The sequence below is a fragment of the Siphateles boraxobius genome, unplaced genomic scaffold (assembly GCF_051911475.1).
Source record: "Siphateles boraxobius isolate OS27281-9 unplaced genomic scaffold, OSU_SipBor_1 68, whole genome shotgun sequence".
Lineage (NCBI taxonomy): Eukaryota > Metazoa > Chordata > Actinopteri > Cypriniformes > Leuciscidae > Siphateles > Siphateles boraxobius.
This window is the reverse complement of record NW_027509195.1, coordinates 14,668,304-14,688,074: the sequence shown is the minus strand read 5'-3', so window position 1 is coordinate 14,688,074 and position 19,771 is coordinate 14,668,304. Positions and strand designations below refer to the sequence as shown.

At 37.6% G+C, this 19,771-nt stretch overlaps 2 protein-coding genes across 2 annotated transcripts; one reads left to right on the top strand and one right to left on the bottom strand.

The window, feature by feature from the left end:
* Positions 1-208: 208 nt before the first annotated feature.
* On the bottom strand, positions 209-3,706 carry tmem74 (transmembrane protein 74). The gene is made up of 2 exons (XM_077215027.1): positions 3,202-3,706; positions 209-2,056 (listed from the first exon to the last, which is right to left on the bottom strand). The coding sequence occupies exon 2, from the start codon at positions 1,995-1,997 to the stop codon at positions 1,155-1,157; it is 843 nt and encodes a 280-aa protein (XP_077071142.1). The 5' UTR covers positions 1,998-2,056; positions 3,202-3,706; the 3' UTR covers positions 209-1,154.
* Positions 3,707-9,436: 5,730 nt separating this feature from the next.
* trhra (thyrotropin-releasing hormone receptor a) lies at positions 9,437-14,087 on the top strand. Its single transcript, XM_077215026.1, has 2 exons — positions 9,437-11,580; positions 13,036-14,087. The coding sequence occupies exons 1-2, from the start codon at positions 10,804-10,806 to the stop codon at positions 13,465-13,467; spliced, it is 1,209 nt and encodes a 402-aa protein (XP_077071141.1). The 5' UTR covers positions 9,437-10,803; the 3' UTR covers positions 13,468-14,087.
* The last annotated feature ends 5,684 nt before the right edge of the window (positions 14,088-19,771 follow it).

Genomic DNA, 19,771 nt, shown 5'->3' with positions numbered 1-19,771 from the left:
AATGCAACTTATGACCAGCTAATGTTTTGGAGACCGACAATTATTTTTATTTTTTTCGTTATGATGCAATGCAACCCTAGAAAGATGCACAAAACCAGTTCAGAGTCAGACAGCCAACTCATGATTATTAATTCAGGTGAAGTGGTCACGCTTATTGCTATCAAATAGATACATACTAAGGATTTATCACAAGCAATGAAACACAAAATCAAGAATAATATTTTATTTTCATACCAGAGTGAGTCAGTTATGAGTTTTATGAACTGTCAGTTATCATCAGAGTAGGCACTGATAGAGATAAATAGATTGTATTTTGTAATTCTTAAGATAAATCTTGTGAGCACAGAAGATTTTTTTCTCAATTGTGTCAATACTATAGGTTCAGCTGTGTATATTGAGTCAGTGAAGATACAGTAGTTATGCTTTGCTCTCTCAGAGAGATGGATTTAAATTTCCAAAAGATGGCAAATCATTGTGTGGCAGCTTCCTCCATTAAATATTTATAAAATATTTTAGTGTCGGGGTGGGCGGGGGTTGGGGGTGTTCGATTTCTGCATGGCTCGTTCCACACATGAACTAACAAGGACAATGTGAGAAAATAATGGCAAAAACATCCCAAAAATACATTTTAGAAGTGCTGCAAAGGACAATGCTTTTTGAGGATCTAAATGCACTGAAGTGCTCCAAACCAGAGACTGTAGCACTCGATCACTCTACATACCATGATGAAATGGATCAAGTGAAATATTTCAGTTTTCTGAAAGAGTACGAAAGAGGCAGTGGGATTGTCAGTATTAGCAGCAGGATTCTGTACAACCGGACTACTTTCTTAGCTAAATCAGCTTTAGTTCTCACATTTTCAGCTTGGAGATTAAGGGTTTGAATACTATCAGAAACTTAATTTAACTTGCTGCCACACAACCTGAAGTTTGGTCTGTTTATACAAAAAGTAACTTGCTTTATGACAAATGTTATCATGCTGTATATTCCTGGAGCCTGAGAAATTTGTTACGTGATACTAGGTTTTTCTGCATCAGTAAGCAACTGTCACTGATTCAAGGTAAAAAAAAAAAACAAGCTCTTTTGGCCATGCTGGAAAGGTCAACGTTATGTTGGCAGTCCAATAGAGATGAATGGAGAACTGGAGAAAAGAGTCAACTAATGGCATTGCCATTCTCCTCCTCGACCAAACTATGTGGTGGAGATGAGCGACTGGGGCTCGATCTTGTTCTTAAATTAATCGACCCGTAGAGCTTTGCGGAGTGCTTGGAATAAGCAAAGGCTTTCCTTCTGTACATCTCACCCTTCCATATGGAAATCATTAGCAGAGTGGACAACACCACTCCGCCTAAAGTGAGAAGGCAAAGGCCTGCGATGACACACCTGTCCAAGTGCGCTCCTATCCTGGCGCTCTCGTTCTCCAGTCTTTCCATTTCGCGTGCGGAGACATTGTCGGGGTTCACTCTGACATCATGAGGGACCGTGTACGATATGATCACCAGAGAGATCCCGGTGATGAGGAACGTGACTGCGCTGATGAACCCGTAATCCATGGATTTCCCCGAACTCTCTGAGCTGAGATCGAAGTCAGACATCAGCGACAACTCCTGGAGGCCCTCGGGACGGATTTCGCTGGAGGAGTCATGGAGCGAAGATGCACGTCGAGCACTTTTCTCGCTCGTGTCCGGGGTGGCCAACCGGAGATTGACGTTTTCATCAATGTAGGTGAACGAGGTCTCCAGCTCTTCGTCGCAGCACACCCTGACCTTCTCTGCGGGATGATGGCGGTGTTGGCCATGTTGTCCTCTGAGAGGAGCCGTCCTTGGTGCTGAATTACACTGTCCTTCACAGGCAGGCACCTTCACAGTGGGAGCAGCTTCTTCCACCGAACTGTTTAGCCTGTGAACATGAAGAGGGCTAGAAGACCAATCCAGTACCCCAGGGGGATCGGGTCTTGCCCGTCTATTATCTATGTAGAGTAACTCCACCGAGGCCATCAGATCCACTCCTACGGATCACTCTGATTTCCTGCTGCATGAAGTCATCCACACTATACCTGTAAACGCAAATTACAATAATTCAAATGAGAAATCAATTCACAAAATCTATCCTAGTGAGAGAATATTTATATTTTCTCTGCCAATATTTTTTTTCCAAATAATACCAGTTATTTGTACATTTAAAATGGCTGATAGCCAATATGAAGAACAATTTTTTTGTTATATTTCAACTTTTAAAACAATGATAACTAAATAGCATACTACTATAAACAACATTAAGAATATTTTTATAATAACAGTTTAATATTGCACATGGCATGTATTTTACCTTTGGTTCATACAGTTAAAATTCATATTTACTCTTGACAAACTATATAACTATCATCACCTACGATGTGACAAGCATTTTTGTAACACACCTCACTTATGCTCACAACTGTGACTCATGGGTGCTATTTACTGCTCTAACCCATTTATGTAGCCTACACTACAATGGGTTAGCAACAGTTAATGACTGTATTTGAACGAAATCCTTCGTCTCTTTAATGAAAGACGATTAAAGTTACTGATTAGTCCTACTGCTTCGATATCCAATTAGCAAAGCAATCCGTATAAAACCCAAGATAAGCTATAAGTCCCTTTTAAACGCACGACTTAACGGCCGATGGGGATATAGGCACTTCACAGATCGATGTCATGATCTTTTTTTTTACGAGCGATATCAGAACAGATAGGCTACTTTTACATGTAGCCTAATAACCAATATTTATATTATTTTAATTTGTCATTTAATGTATGCAAATTTGTTTTGAAATCTATCTAAATACATTTTCATCTTCAGAATTATTAAAGAAAAACATAACTGTAAAAGTGCGAATATCAGTATAAAAATGTGTCAAACTGATTATTGGTCTATAGCCTACATGCTAGTCGAAATAAAGTCATCAACAAATCATCACATCTGCAATAGCTAAAACGTTACACTGTTTACGCAATAAACATCGATCTAAAACGGACATATACAGTAGTTTTGGCACGTGTCCATCAGGGTGCATCGTTACACTCATCAATGGGTCACAATAGCCTATCCCATAGAGAAAGCGACACAAACAGGACACATTTCGCATCTCGCTATATTTAACGTTAGAAGCAAATAAAACACATTGTTTGTTTGCTATAATCAATTGTTATTTGTTAATACCTTCTCGTCTGATGAACATTTTGGCCTCCCGGCTTCTGCTTTCCGCCGTTCTCCCTCCCACGCTCCGTTTTAAAGATGAACTGAGCTCTTCATAGCGAAGTTACTGATTCTACTATGGCAAAGGACCTCTCATGAATATTCATTATGTAGAGTGACGTTTCTCAGTAATCTTCCAATTGGGAAATGTTTGAGTATGAATATAAATAAGATGGTGCTGACGTCCCATGCTTGGCTGTTGAATTTCAATTAGGTGCTGCCGACGTTCCCTTGCTAATGTTCCAAACCGGTTATGAATATTAAAAAACAAGTCTTCGCCATAGTAAGATTCGTAAATTTTCTTCCGGTAACTGCCTCGCAGTTTTGCATCACTCTTGCGGTGTCAAGTAAATCATAAGAGGTTTAAAATTGTTTTGGAACCATGGGAAATCAGGTTCTCGGAAGCGAAAAGTAATTATCACCAAACAGTGGAAACTACAGCCTGGAGACATTTTCTACTACGACCAGTAAGAGCCAGCGGCTGTGCTAAACCACACCTATTCTACACCATCTGTTCTGTGGTCCTTTAAAAGCTTGAAAGATTACTGGTCAATTTGAGCAAGGTTTATGTAATCTATTTGTATTCTATATAGTCTGCCACAACCAGTGCATATCAGCTCATATTCTTCTAAATGACCTTATAACAATACATTTACATAATATGTAGCCTACACATCATGTTGAGATTTAGGCTATTTCAAACATTCTCAAGGCCTAGTCAGAAATAACCCCTAATCAGCAGTTTTCCTCCCCTTGACAACAAACAATCAATTTTATTTCAACAGATACGTGCTATTGTGTTCACCAATACAAGGGATGCATTCGGATCAAGGCCAGGCAAGTTCCTATTTAACAGATGAGTCTGCAGAGAAGTTGGGCTTACTCAGCCAGAGATTAATGTCCCAGGCTGGTGGAGGCACAGCTCAGGGAGTACAAGGTGCACATTCATGAATTCCCATCTGTCACTGCTGGCGTTATGAACATAGGTGGAGTAGCTGTATGCTACAGTCAGTTTGGACTATTTTCAACAGGACGGAAGTCTCAGAAGGATGCACAGCTTATTTGCTGCACACCCCTCTGAGATTTCCATACCGTCAGCGGCCAGCTGAGCCAATCCGGCATGCATTGCCAAGGACAAAATTGAGTTTCAGAGCCTTGGGTATCAACAGTCACCTTGGAATACAGAAGCATGCTGTGGCTCGTCAGTCTATCCTCATGTTGTTTGGACTAGGTGATTACACAGGCACAGACTGACACGTAGACAGCTGCTAAATAACATCACACAGCAGCTACAAACCTGCAGTCACATAGCTTTGCTCTTGCATCTCTATTAAATAAAGGCAAAATGAAAGGTTTAAAAGCCATAAATAAAATCGAGGGATCGTTTATTAACTGAAAAATCATATGAGAATGAAATTTTAGAGTGGAACAGAACAAACAAGTGTAAAGTTTGGTTCTTTGTTTTAGGAACCTGCAAGGCAGTGTGTTTCTCAGAACCAAGAGTGTGAAACCAGGTGAGGGCGCTTGTCTGACAGTCTCTGCCACTGAGGTTAGTATCATCACTCCCTTCAGCCTCAAGAAGAAATTAACTTGGAATATAAATTGACCTGTGTACCTGTTGACCTACTGTATATAGTCCAGGTGTGCATGTTATGCGAACACAAATCTTTGGATTGATTGTGAAATTTCAGATGACTATTATGACGACACACACTGTACAGTTTTTGAGGTTGGAAATATTTTATCTTAAGTCTCTTATGCTAAACAAGGCTACATTTATTTTATCAAAAATAAAGACAGTAATATTGTGAATTATTAGTATTAGTATTTAAATCAGATCAAAATTACAGTAAAATCTGTATATATTATATTGTGAAATATCATTAAATTTAAAATAACTATTTATTTTAATATATTTTCAAATGTAATTTAGGCATGGCAAAGCTGAATTTTTAGCATCATTACTCCAATCTTCAATGTCACACGAACCTTCAGAAATCATTCTCCTATGCTGATTTCATGCTCAAGAAACAATTATTATTATTATCAGCACTGTCCTGTTCTGAAACCATTATTACTTTGATTAATAGAAAGTTCAAATGAATAGAATTTATTTGAAATAGTTTTTTTCTGGTAGCAATGTAAAAGTCTTTACTTTTATATACATTTGATCAACGTGATGCATCCTTACTGAATAAAAGTAGTAATTTCTTTAAAAATAAATCTTACTGACCCAAACTTTTAAAAGCTTGTGTATTGCATGTATAGACAATACACACTCTATGACAGAACTAACTTTTTAGTTTGGCCAGTTGCTGAAAAAAAGTTATACCCGGCATTGTGGGTAATTTTGTAATGCTGGAGGACACTTAGATCTTTATTGGCCTCTATGTGTCTTTGTGAAAAATACAGACAAGGTAAGCAAATCCGAGTTGGTAGGGAAGGAAGGAGCTGTCCTTGGTCCTGAGAACTGAGTGAAGACTGAAATCAGTGCTGCCCACAGAGCTACACGTCACATGTCATGTGATACAAGGTCACATGTTATCCGATCCAGGAGTTGAGCATATCAGGCTATGTTTAGAATAGAATAGTACTTAATGAATACAGTGCAGAAGTATGCTATTGTCACAGTACCTCCAGTGTTGTAATTATTAACTAACACTAAACCTTTTAAATTGTGTTCATTAATTGAAATAAAGCTGAAATAAAATGATGTATAAATATTAGATAAACTTAAACCAAAAGAAAATATAAACTGAAGCTAATATATATGTAAACAGTAAAAATTACATAGCAAATTTATGAAAGCACATAACAAAATTATGAAAGCTTGAACTAAAATTAAAATGAAATCTAAAAATAAAATCTAATCCAAAATATTATATATTAATAAATATATTTATATTATTAATAATAATATAATAATTATAAATATAAATATAATAATTATGAAACAACTCAGCAGGTGGTCTTCTATTAACATCTTGTTATTTAGCAATTTTGCATTAAAAAATGACAACATTTTGCAGTCAGGTGACTAAATTAGTCATTAAAAATTAAAGTCAAAGAGAAATCGCTGATATACCGGTTCATTCATCCCGCAAATTGAAAATCAAGTTGAAAGCACATTGTATTGTGGGGCAAGTCTGTGCATACAGAAACAGTGAGCACAGTATTATATACCGCAGCAATAAAGAATATGGTAGTATGCTATTCTGAAAAAGCCTCGCTTAAGGAGGTGTATATCTGTAAGCTCTTTAAGGACAGGAATATTACTCTGACAAAGACCCATCTAAACTCTTAAGCCTCTTAAATACATTTAAGATATACATTTTAGGGCATGTGGAGAGGGAGCAAAGTGCTGAAAGCAAGAGATGGACTCATTTTTTTTATTTTTTTATTATCATAATATGAGCTCATCCCTGTCCATGTAAAATCATAAAAACACAACTTACACTATCCCATATTTATAACTGACAAAAAGTTTTTGTAATATAAGAGTTGAGAATCTAAACTGTACTTAAATCATGGACAAAGAAGTAGCACCATTGTCCTTGAACAAGGTATTGTAATACATTTAATTTGATTAAAAAGTTTTGATTGGTTGATGCTGTCACCACCAACTACCACACAATCTCATTTTTCTAAAATGAACTGGCTCTCTTTCAAGCCAATAACAAGAACACACGGAAAGACTATGTTTCACCTCATTGTGTCCACGGCTTTCGGATGGGAGACATGCAAGGTTGTTTGTTTAATTGTATGTTTTATTATGTTTCTATTCTTGTGAAGCGCTTTGAGATACTTTTTAAAGGCGCTATATAAAATAAAGTTTATTATTAATATTATTATAAGGTGAGATGTAGAAACGAGCTCTTGTCATTCAAAAAATGAGATAGTCCTGAGTCGCAGCCAGAAATGTTATTTATTCCTTTGAGATGTCGACTGCCAAGCTTGGAGTGGTTTGCTGGCATTGAATTTGATTAAAAGCAGAACAACATCTTTGTGTTTTAAATTCGAAAGTTTGCTGAAATCAATTTCAATTAGAGAACGAATGAATCATACAGTCCAGGAGATGATGAATTATTCATTGCATTTCCATGACAAACAATGAAATCACAGCCTTGTCTTTATGAATGCTTGTCACGCTCCCATATTCATAAACTCTTGCTTCTCAGCTTGATTATCTCTTAGATCCCTCACAGTCTTTCTAGAAGTTGGGTGATGAACCATTACAGGAAGTTAACTTTGATCAATGCATTATGGTCTCCTTTGTCTATTTCTTAAGTAGAGATTTGCCAAACAATAGCTTCCAGATTTTATTCATCTTAGTATTTTTTATAGGTCATAGTTTGAGTTGAGTTGAGATAAAGTGGTTAGTAGTTGTTATGGGATTCAAATCAAAATACAATGTAAAAATCTTCCAAAATGTGTATCTTGATTCTTGTTATGTTACAGGAAACAGCATTTTCAGTTGAGGAAAAATAACTAATCTGTTAAAGGGGGTTTAAGCATTATAATATGCTCCTAATAATGAAATGTTGAATAATAATCGGTTTTACTTGCTTTACATTTCTCTTAATGAATCACGAGAGTAAAGAAAGTAAAAAAAAAAAAAAAACTGTTGGGGACTATTTGTGTGCTCAATCAAAATGTCCACTAGATGGCAGTGCAACACTAATCATACAAATCAGAATATGAAAAGTCAAACATTTATATAAGGTAATGGGTGATCACCTATATGAAGATAATTTATGGTTGCCAAACTATTGTTCAGACCCAGCATTATCTATCTATAACTTTAAAACAAATAATAAATCATGAAATTTGTCACATCTTGCTTCCTTTTTTCTAGCCTTGTGTATACACTTCCAAAGGTCTAGAACCATTAAAGGCCCTACTGAAATGTTGATATTTTTTAAGGTGGCCATAATGGATAATGTCTTTATGGCGATCAGATATCACACCCTCAGAGTCATAAACTCTACAAATAGACCTGACCTTCGCAAAATGGAAAAAGAGAAATGACTTTTAGCACTTACTGTCAGCAATAGATTTCATGATGCAAAATGTAGCCTATAAATAAATAAAGAAACCCTGATAAATCCAGAGGATTTGACAGCTGTAAAGTTCCGTTGTATACTCTTCTCAAGAATATAAAGCAATTTGTGTCAAGTCTCGAGAGAGCACAAAAGCTGTCAAAAATGATTTAATTATTTTTTGTGACATGAATGATACTGTCATGCTTTTGATAAAGATTTAACAACACATTAATAAATAATTCTAATCTAAGTATATATACTAAAGTGCCTCAATCAAACATAAAAAAAAAAACAATTGGACCTTGATGAACTGCTTAAATTCACCATAAAAATCAAAGCTAACAATTATTTTATTATGGAATATTGCATTCATTTTAATTTATTTATCTGTGCATATGTACAAAGTTCTGTAATGAAACTCTATATGGCGCAGGCTGTCAAGTTCTTAACTCAATCTATTTGCAATCACATCATTCTCTATGGGCACAGCTGATTGGTTCCTTCTGTATCAGTAGCCAATGAACTCGCTGCTCAACCTTCAAATACTTAGTCAGCATTTGCTGTAGCCATGTTGCCAGATGTACGATAATTATCGTATTTGTACGATAATTCTGACCTCTGTACGATGTACGATCAATAATGAAAAAATTTTTTTTTTCAGTCGTTCATCCGAACACACATCCTACCGCGCCTCTCTCTGACCCAGAATCATTTCGCAGGCTCACCTGCCTGCACGCAAGCACGTATACACACACACACACAGGCACCACACGGTATCGCCTGGCCCGCACGTCAACACTACAACCCCCCCCCCCCCCCCCCCCCCCCCCCCCAAACAAAACGGAACCCCCCTCCAAACAATCCATCCTACATGTTGGGATAAATAGCTGTATTGTGGACGTTTACGTTGTGTACGATAATTTTCTTCAAAATACGATGATTTTGAACTTCTGGTACGATAATTGGACATTTGCAATCTGGCAACACTGGCTGTAGCAGTTGCAGTGCGCTTTCAGAAACCCTCCACCTTCTCCACCTGTATGGATCTGCTAGGGTTAATTCATGTATGCTATATTGTACAGCAGCAGCATGTCTTACTTGCTCACAGCAGTGTCATGCATGTATTGTCAGTAGCAAGTCCTGTGCTTACTCTGCAGCAGCAGCAGCAGCAGCAATGACCAACAGCAGCAGCCTAGCAGATCTATTCCAACCAGACCAAACATATCAAACTTGTCAAAGCCATTACCATGCCAAACACTCCGAGAGTTGTCATGATAGAGCATTCTTCTTTTTTTCTTTTTTTTTTTTTACAAAGTTCATGTGCCCCGTAATCTTTAATTAAAATATCTTCCCCTCCCACTTGCAATTTCATCTCCTTTTCTCTGATGACGTGTTTACTGGAGAAAGAGCGGGACAAAGCTGTCAATCACATGAGATCAACCAATAGCAAACAACAATCTAATCAATTCCCGATGGACAAAATATACTGTAACTCGCGCCCCACATTTTTTTTATTTTACAAAAAGCTGCCTCACTCGGATATACATCACAATACGGAAGAAAAGACTATCGCAACTTCTGTTTCATGCTAACTTGAATGTTAGCAAAGCTAAACGGTCTGCACAGATAAAGCTATAGCTTTTTTCCACTTCCTCAAAAACGATTTCAGTTGACCTGTTTGTACAAAAAAAGTCGGAGTATGTCAAATAACAACTGTAATATGTTATACATCATAGCTCAAGGCACAATAACCCATAGATTAATCCCAGTGATTTTCCTCTCATAAATACACAGAGGACTGTTTAGCCCTTTAAGACCTGTGCATCAATATACTGTGTCAGTAATGGCTCTCATGGGTGTAAACCTGCATTTTGCAGGTGAAATCAAACTTGGCCAGCCTTCCTGGGCTTGGATCAATCTGTAACCTTATCATACCCCTTGAAACAAACTGCGTAAAAGCAAGCACTATCAGTTCTGATATAACCAAAGTAAACTGACTTTTAAACAAACACCATATTGCAGAGGAACATTTTAATTAGAACGTGAAATGGGGCTTTTGGGGGACAGTTTAGGCGAGACACCCATAATTGAAAAGACACTTCCTCTCTTGCTTGCTTCGGCATTACGCACTGCACAACCTGCCCTTACTGACGCTCTCGGTCGCGTATTAGGGTTACCACGGTCTCAGACCATATCAGCCTGTTCAGCCCTGGGCGGTGCAACACCTCTGTCAGCTCTCTGCAGTTATGCACACTAGGGACTGGATTTTTATATATCACACAAATTACCACGGACACATTCTTGGCTTCGCACCAAACGAAACTGCATTCATTTTCATCTCTGAGGTCTAAAGCCTGCTGTGACTGGAGCGTGTTTTTCCCCCCAGAAGTATATTTAAAACGGACATTTTAACTTTACTGAATTTTCTTTCTCTGGAATACTGAAACATGACCTTTTTGCGCGCGTCCTGGGGAGCTGAAAAGTGATTTCTGCGGGGAAAAAAGGAAACAAACATTAGTGGAGCATGGATAACGACACTATATTCAAGTTGAACAACAACACTACTTCGATATGGACTGATTATACTGTCGAATACAAGGTCGCGAGCATCTTATTAGTGATCCTTATTTGTGGAGTTGGAATTGTTGGCAACATTATGGTCATTCTTGTGGTCTTAACGACCAAGCACATGCGCACCCCAACTAACTGTTACTTGGTGAGTCTGGCAGTTGCCGATCTCATGGTCCTGACGGCAGCGGGGCTGCCCAACATCACCGAGATTCTGTTCGGCGGCCATTGGGTGTACGGATACGCCGGGTGCCTCTCCATCACTTATTTTCAGTACCTGGGTATCAACGCCTCATCCTGCTCCATCACAGCCTTCACCATTGAGCGCTACATTGCCATTTGCCACCCGATAAAAGCACAGTTTATGTGCACCCTCTCCAGAGCCAAGAAGATCATTGTTCTCGTTTGGGTTTTAACATCCCTCTATTGCGTTATGTGGTTTTATCTTTCCGACACGACAGAAGTTGTTTATGACAACGCTGTCCTCGTGACATGCGCATACAAAGTATCCAGAAACATGTATTTGCCAATATATTTCACAGACTATGCGGTGTTCTACGTTATCCCTCTTTTGCTGGCCACTGTTTTATACGGATTTATCGCAAGAATTCTTTTCCTCAACCCATTGCCGTTGGATCCAAAGGAAAGTCGAAGAAACTGGAAAAAGCAGTCGTCCGTGCATGGGAACTCCAGGAGTTCCTCCAGCAGCACGACTGCTGCTTCTCGGAGACAGGTAAAGTGCTGATTTTAACGCTTAACTTTGTGCGTAATTGTGCGCATGGGGAGCCTGCGGTATAGAAGTTAGGCTACTATAGCAGCATTCACTGGTTTGGAATGTTAATTGGAGTTTGACTGTTCCATTTAGATAATAAAGATTAGCTACGATTTAGAGTAGCCTAGGATTAGAAGATTGTTTTTAAATTAGTGAATAGGCCTAGCCTACATAAATAAATACATGAATGTGTGACGGGAATGGGACCGGTTATAAATGCATTTCTTACTACATCTAGGGTGACAACAAATCTGAAATACATGTAATACAATTCTTGCAAAAATGTTGTTTAAAGACTTTTCAAAGACGGTTTTATAAATGCACTTAAGCAATTTTGCGTCAAGCGATCAGAATTCGTTCGAGATTTTTCTCGATTAATTTGGCAATATAACGGCTCTGGTCGCGATGTGTGTTTTAAAAGAACCGACTCATTAGAGCAATTCTTTCGAGATTCGGAATACTTGATTCACACTAAAGAGTTGTTGCATACGATTCTTTTTTTGGGGAAACGGACTACGCAGGTTGCGCAGGTTGATTCGGTATCGGTGTGCAGGAATGAAATGGGCAGGAAACATTTGTGATCCCGAACCAGAACACATCAGGCGTTTGCCAGATATTTAAAAAAAAAACAAAAAAAACGATGTTTTGTGACGGCTCACATAGCCTCGAGCAGGTGAAGGTCCAAACGCACAATGAAGTCAGGCGCCATCTGATGAACTCGGAACGACTGCACTTGTGTTGTTTTTGTGTTGCCCTAGGGCCCTTTGCCTGGTTGTCCAACATGGAGGGAAAAAGAGCATCTTATGACCTTTATAAAATCAGTCTTTATGCTATGAATTTGCTCAGGCTGTACAAATGTGTTTTTCATAAATGAACCATGACATGTTATGGTGTGTTAACACATTTGGCAACAATCAGGCAAACAATACAACAGCTGTACCGTGATAATCATGTTTATACTGTTGCAAAAGGCTAAGATTGAGTGATAAATTAAAATGAGCATATTTGAATTAGAAAACAGGTATCCTGTTAGTTAACATGTCACCCATTTTCGCAGACATTCACACTTTGATCTTACATGTTAATTAGTTGCATTGAAAAAAGGAGCAACATACATTTTGTAAAGTTATTAATGGTAGCTACACAATAACTGCAAAACCCATGTTTCACTTCAACACTGTCGAGGCTTTTAATAAATATAATATAGCTAATATAGGTTACACTTTATTTTAAGGTGTCATTGTTACAGTGTGATTATATATGTAGCCTAAGTACTGAGTAATATTAAGCAACTACATGTAGGGTTAGGGTAGGATTAGGATTTGGAAAGAGGATTTTGGTTTAAAAAAATGCAATTGTGAGGGATCAGAGAGTTACATACATAACTAAAAACATCTGTCATGCTGTCTGCTGTAGGTGACAAAGATGCTGGCAGTGGTGGTGATTCTCTTTGCTTTGCTGTGGATGCCCTATCGGACGCTGGTGGTGGTCAACTCCTTCCTCAAGGACGCCTATCTGGACACCTGGTTCCTTCTGTTCTGCCGTCTCTGCATTTACATGAACAGCGCCATCAACCCTATCATCTACAATGCCATGTCGCAGAAGTTTCGCGCCGCCTTCCAAAAACTGTGCCATTGCGGGCCCCAGCGCTCCGAGAAGCCCCCCACTTACAGCGTGGCCCTCACGTACAGCGTCATCAAGGAGAGCTCCAACGGAGAAAGCCCAGACCACTACACCACAGAGCTAGACGACATTCGCGGAGCCGCCGAAGAGCTCCTGCCCGAGAGGAAGAGGCTGTCATTTAAAGAGTCCTCACTAGCTTGTAAAGGTACATTGGCAAGTGCTTAGCTCTTCGTTGGTTTGTGTCGATTAGGTTGCTTAATTTGCAGTGTCAGCAGTCTCACAGTGCCTCAGCATAGCCTGGAGTGGTGGCCACATGAAAAAAGCATTTTGACAATCACAGACTTTAATTTGCAGATTTGAAACAAAGCAGATTTATTCATAAGTTTCCAAACTAGAGAATGTTGGCTGAAGACCAAAATAGGCCCTATTCCAGTCCTGTGCAGGTGCCGTAATGCTCCTAAAGCAATCATGGACAGACAATTTAATGGTTGATTGAACATGAAAGGGTGATGGTAGATTTGGAGGTGATTGAGTGTGTGAGCTAAGGGGTGAATTATTTGGTACTACAACTGTGGTCACTGTGGCAACAACCGCATGCATCACTGCCAAATCATCCCTCTGGAAAACTTGTTCCAAGAACGGGTGTCAAATTGATACTGCACTCTGAAAAAATGGACAGTTGATTACTTCTCAGTTTCAATTGTAAGCTCAGTTTTACAATTGTGACTCAAATGTATCCTGCCCAATTTCTGCTCAAGGAGTATAAAATGGCCCGAGTCTCAAATCAACATTTTACACCAAACCCTGACACTAGATTTAAGGGTGTTGCAGATTCAAGTCCTGAACTTTAGCATTTCAGCAAACCACGATTGACACCCACTTCCCACATTTATCAGTCTAAAACCAGAATAAACATGCGTCTGTTGCTTTTGTCACATATATTGTGAATAGTATCATCAGCTGAGGCTGTTTTCTCACAGTGGCATTGATTTCCTAGCAGAGCCCAATTTTTGCAGATAGTACACTGCAAAATTATGGAGGAGATTAAAATAATTTGTCATTTTAGATGTTTATATCTGTATCATTTGCATCTTTGTGGTATAATTAAGGGAAGGTAATATTTATTTTATAGGTAACACTTTACAATAAGGTTTCATTAGTTAACAAATTTAGTTAACATGAACAAAGAATAAACCATATTTATCCAGCATTTAATAATCTTACATAATGTTAATTTTAACATTTACTAATCCATTATAAAAATCAAAAGTTGTATTTGTTAACACTAGTTAATGCACTTTGAACTAACATTAACGAAGATAAATAATTAAATACTGTAACAAATGTATGGCTCATTGTTAGTTCATGTTAGTTAATAAATTAACTAATGTTAACAAATGTGACCTTATTGTAAAGTGCAATAATAAAGTACCTTGTTTCAATACCTTGAAAAAAAAAAAGTTTCAGCTCTCTGTAGTTTTCAGTAGTTGGTTGCTGTAAAATACCTGCGTGAACATGGATTGTAATGTGAAATTTTAACCTAACAACTAAAATATTTTTTTCTCATAATCAGTGAACACTTGAGGAAATGTACAGCTGTTGTGATGTAAGCAAAAAAATGTGTATAGTGGTAACATTTGTTTTGTGTTTAAATTGCCGTTCTTGCTGTTTTAAAACATGTTTTGTATTTGTATTTTGTACAGTTGTTGTTTAAAATAAAGTAATAGCTATTTGGGAAATGCCTCTTGATTTAATTTTTATGGTTTAACATCCTCTAAATCTGATTGAACACTCAGATATAATGCTAATGTTTATTTCAATAAACATTTCTACAACAATCCTGCGACATAAAATCCAATCAAATTGGATTTCCGCTCATTTCCTTTAAATCATTCCCTGGATATTGTTTTTTGTCACAGATTACGCAGTGATGGAAAAAAACAGCCAAGCTGTAAAGTTGTTTATGCTTGAGTGTCCAGGTCAAAACACCTTTTAGGCCCATTCCATTGCAGAAGCCTCCCTGACCCACGCTAAGCTGTCAAGTTCATGGAGCCTCTGACGCAGGGCAGATGCTCAGCCAGAAGATGGACGTAGAAGCTCTAGAGGAAGAGCCTGGCTAGACATTTATTACCGTTCCCTCCTGCCCACCAATTACAATAAATCATCACTCCAGAAGTGGGTAATATACAAAGTGATTTATGAGGGGCAATACATTAAAGAGCACTAACAAACATTAGAGCATTTCTTACCGCACACTGAAGACTGGAGTAATGACGCTGAAAATTCAGCTTTAACAGGAATACATTTTTAATTCACTATTAAGTAATTGCTATTTAGCATGCATATTACTAGCATATTGGCTGTTTATGCATGAGTAAAGCACATATTAATGCCCTTTACTCTACCTGATACCAAAAACAGTGGGGATGGGTGGTGGAGGTATAGTTTTAGTTACAATTTATACAAAATCTACAATATATGCTATATATATATATATATATATATATATATATATATATATATATATATATATATATATATATCATCTTTTGTTAATGCTACTGCTGTCCATTTTTTTTCTTCAATTTATGGGGAACAAATTAGTAAAATGTATTATTTTTGCTGTTTTTGATCCATGTAACTTTGTGTTTTAATCAATAAGTTTGTCACCTACATTTTACATAGAAGTACATAATTACCAATTCTAATTAAAAAAAGCCTCAATTCCAAAACAAAACTAGCCAAACTAATAAAGTTAAACTAAAACTAAAGTCAAGTAAACAGTCATTAATAAAATAAGAACAATTGAACAAATTACAACTGATACCACATATAAAGCAATAGAACAAAGACAAAAATGAAATAAAATGTGGTTTAAAATGTTCAGGTATAGGTCTTACTGTAGACATGTAAGAAAATGGAACAATCTACAGAACTGGAACAATCATACATTATCTTCACTATATAAATTAAATATAAATGAATACTCATTAAGCTACGAAAGTTGTTCAGTCAAGAGCAATGAGTGTTACTCCGTGTTTTGTTCTTTGATTAACATTAATGATACAGCAGGTTTATTAGGCTGCTGTCACTTTAAGACCTGACACAAATCCGATTTCTCCCAACTCTTTAAGTTCAATACCTTCATTTAAAAATATCTGCTTTCGAAGATACTCACCAAAACAGGCATTTTGACAAGTTTGTGTGGGGTTTATTTTCAGTTGAAGCAATATATAAGTATAATATAAGTTAATATATATTAATTGCACATTTTCCCCCTGTTTATTTATGTATTTATTTGATTTTTCCAGAAAACTGTTGCATAAAAGGAATTTCACCGCATGGCTTCAATTAGCCTAAATACATTTTTTCCTTTTTATTGTATTTTTGATAAAAAAAATCAAAAGCGTTGGTGAGCATAAGAGGCTTCTAAAAAACATTTTAAAACATCTTAATTATCCCAAACTTCTGACTGGTATTATATATATATATATATACTTTTACCACATTTGATTCACACCGTCTAAATGGTTGGTTACAATTGGCAACCTGGTTTCTGCATCCAAACTCATTGGCTTGTGTGCCTGGAGCCAAAAAGACACAAACAAATGAGTCCAGCATTAGCCCTGAGTTGGATGTGGTGAGAATGAGGGAACGTTAATCTCAACCAAAGGTCTCTTGACACAAGAGTCAACAAAAGAGCTTAGCAGGACAGGGCTGATTAGAGTAAACAGCTACAGCCCAGTTCAGCCTCATGCACTTATGTCAACACTTGACAGTGGAGATAACCGTACACTCCACTTCTATTTTAGGATGCTGCATTGTATAACATCATAACCTATACTGGAATACAAAGAGTCTGGAATACAAATGAATTGCAGCTTATAGGTGCTCATTCAATGCATGTCTATAGAACATAAGGACGATCTGTGTGCATCTGTTTGGCATGCTGTCAATAATCCTTTTTCAAATTTTACAAGGATAAACACATTTCATGAACAGCCTGTTTTCTAAAATTTTCAGCAAACATGAACATCGGAAAAAGTCTGTTTGCTACTGCAAATGAGACAAATTATGAAAATCAATGTTTTAAACTTCCACAGGCCACATAGTGGAACACAGAACAATAGACAGAGAAACCAGTTGCTTGAGGCTTGTACAGTTTCTCAGTCCAAACAAAACAAAAACATACCGCAGTGACATAAGCGCTCACAAATTGTCAACTCTCCATGTCTAGCTAGTCAAACTTAACATTCAATTATATGTGACTGGAAGTGCAGTTTCCGCTCAAATTAAATTATTGTTGGCCTTATGTTTTTCTATCAAAAATACAAAACATACAAATTTAAGTCATGCAGATAGACTGAAGAACTTCTCAGTGTCACGTGTCAGTGTTTGTTTGTATTTTCTTTAGTCACATGTCTTCCTTTGTTCTGTTTTCCTGCCACTCATTTGTTTCCATGGTAACCCTCATTAGTTCTGTCTCACCTGTTACCTCATCTATGTCACCTGTGTTCTGTTAATCAGTGTTTCATCAGTGTTTGTATTTAGTTGCATTCTATTCAGTCAGTCTTGGTCCAATCTCCGTCCTATCAAGTGTGTGTGAACCTTCTGCCTGTCTGTAGCTGTTTGAATGATATTGTTAGTAAAAGTTTGCATTGGATTGACCTTTGTAACATCTCACAATAAAAATAAAATGGCTCGATTGTCATTGGTATGTACACTAAAAACCCTCAACTAAAACAACTTTTTCAGAAACCTTTGTCAGTGTTGATATTTTCGGGTTTATTAAAGGGATAGTTGCACATATTTAAACATGTACTGCATGCACTCATAAAGACACAAAATCTCACTCACAAACTTACTGAATAATTAGTGTTATCTCTGCCTGTTTTCTTACTACACTGCACAAAAAATAAGGCAACACTTAATCATCACGGTACAACACAAATTCAATTAAACTTAATGGATATCAATAATATTGACATATTATGTCCAGTTGGGAAGCATACGAGTATGTGTCAATTTCACCTGCTTTGGTGCAAATGAAACGGGTGCACTGGAAAAACAACAAGACCACCCCCAAAAAGGGAATGGTTTTGCAGGTGGTGGCCACAAACAACTACTCTTTCTTTATCCTTACTGACTGATGTGTCTTTTTTGTTAGGGTCCTTGTCACTACTTTTAGCATTAGGCAGTACCTGCACTCCAATCAGTTTGTACAATCCAGATCCTCCAGGATGGCACATCCATACATGCCGACAAGGAGTTTTTTGTAGTTTCTCCCGGAATTGGAAGGTCTGCCATTAGCACTCCGTTCACTACACAGATGAGAGCAGGTTCACACTGAACACGTGACAGACGCGAAAGTCTTGAGATGCCGTGGGGAACGTTATGCTGACTGCAACATCATCCAGCGAGACCGGTTTGATAGTGGGTCAGTGATGGTCTGGGGAGGAATATTTTCCCCTCCCGACGCCTCCGCTCTGCCGACTTGGGCCTTCTCAAACAAACTTCACAGACTGTTAGGTACTGGGATGAAATCCTCAGAGCGATTGTCAGACCTTACACTGGCACAGTGGGCCCTGGGTTCCTCCTGGTGCATGACAACACCCCGTCTTATTTGGCCAGATTTTAGACGAAGGCATTGATGCCATTGACTGGCCCTTACGTTCCCCAAACCCCTGGGACATTATAAATCTGAGCTTCCGAAGCTGCCAAGTAACACCACAGACTGTCCAGGAGCTCACTGATGCCCTGATCCCGGTCTGGAAGTACATCCCCCAGGACACCATCCACCCTCTCATCAGGAACATGCCCAAATGGCATTTGGAGGCCATACATATTTGTTGGATCAGCCTGTAATTTAAGTTTTTACTTTGATTTTGAATCCAGCTCTCAATTTGTTGATGATTTTGGCTTCTACTGTGACCATTTTTATACCATTTGGTTTTTAACGAATTGCACAATATGTGAAATTCGTAAGTGAAGATTTCAAATAAAATAGTTAATTCATCAAGATACAGTGTGTGATTTAAATGTCCCCTTAATTTTTTTAAGCAGCGTATAATGCAGCTTATTAAATTCAACTATACAAAATACATATAATAGCATTCTCAGAAAATGTTAAGGGATTTTAAAAGGGATAGTTGACCCAAAAATGAAAACTCATCATGAATGAATGAAAAGTCATCATTTACTCACCCTCATGCCGTGACTTTTATGACTTCTATTTCTTCAGTGGAATACAAAATAAGATATTTTGAAGAATGTTTCATGCCATTTTTTCAATACTGTGAAAGTCAATGGGGTCCAAAACTATTTTTTGCGTGTTTTACAGAAAAAAAGAAAAGAAAAAAAGGCATAAAAGTTTGGAATAACAAGGGGCTAAATTTTGACTGAATTTTCACTTTTGGGTCAATTATTCCTCTAAAGCCCCATTCGGACGGGACTAGTTTTCATGGAGGTCGTTAGAGAAATGTATGATAGAGAATACTTTGTTATTTTAATTCTGTCTGAATCTGAATGA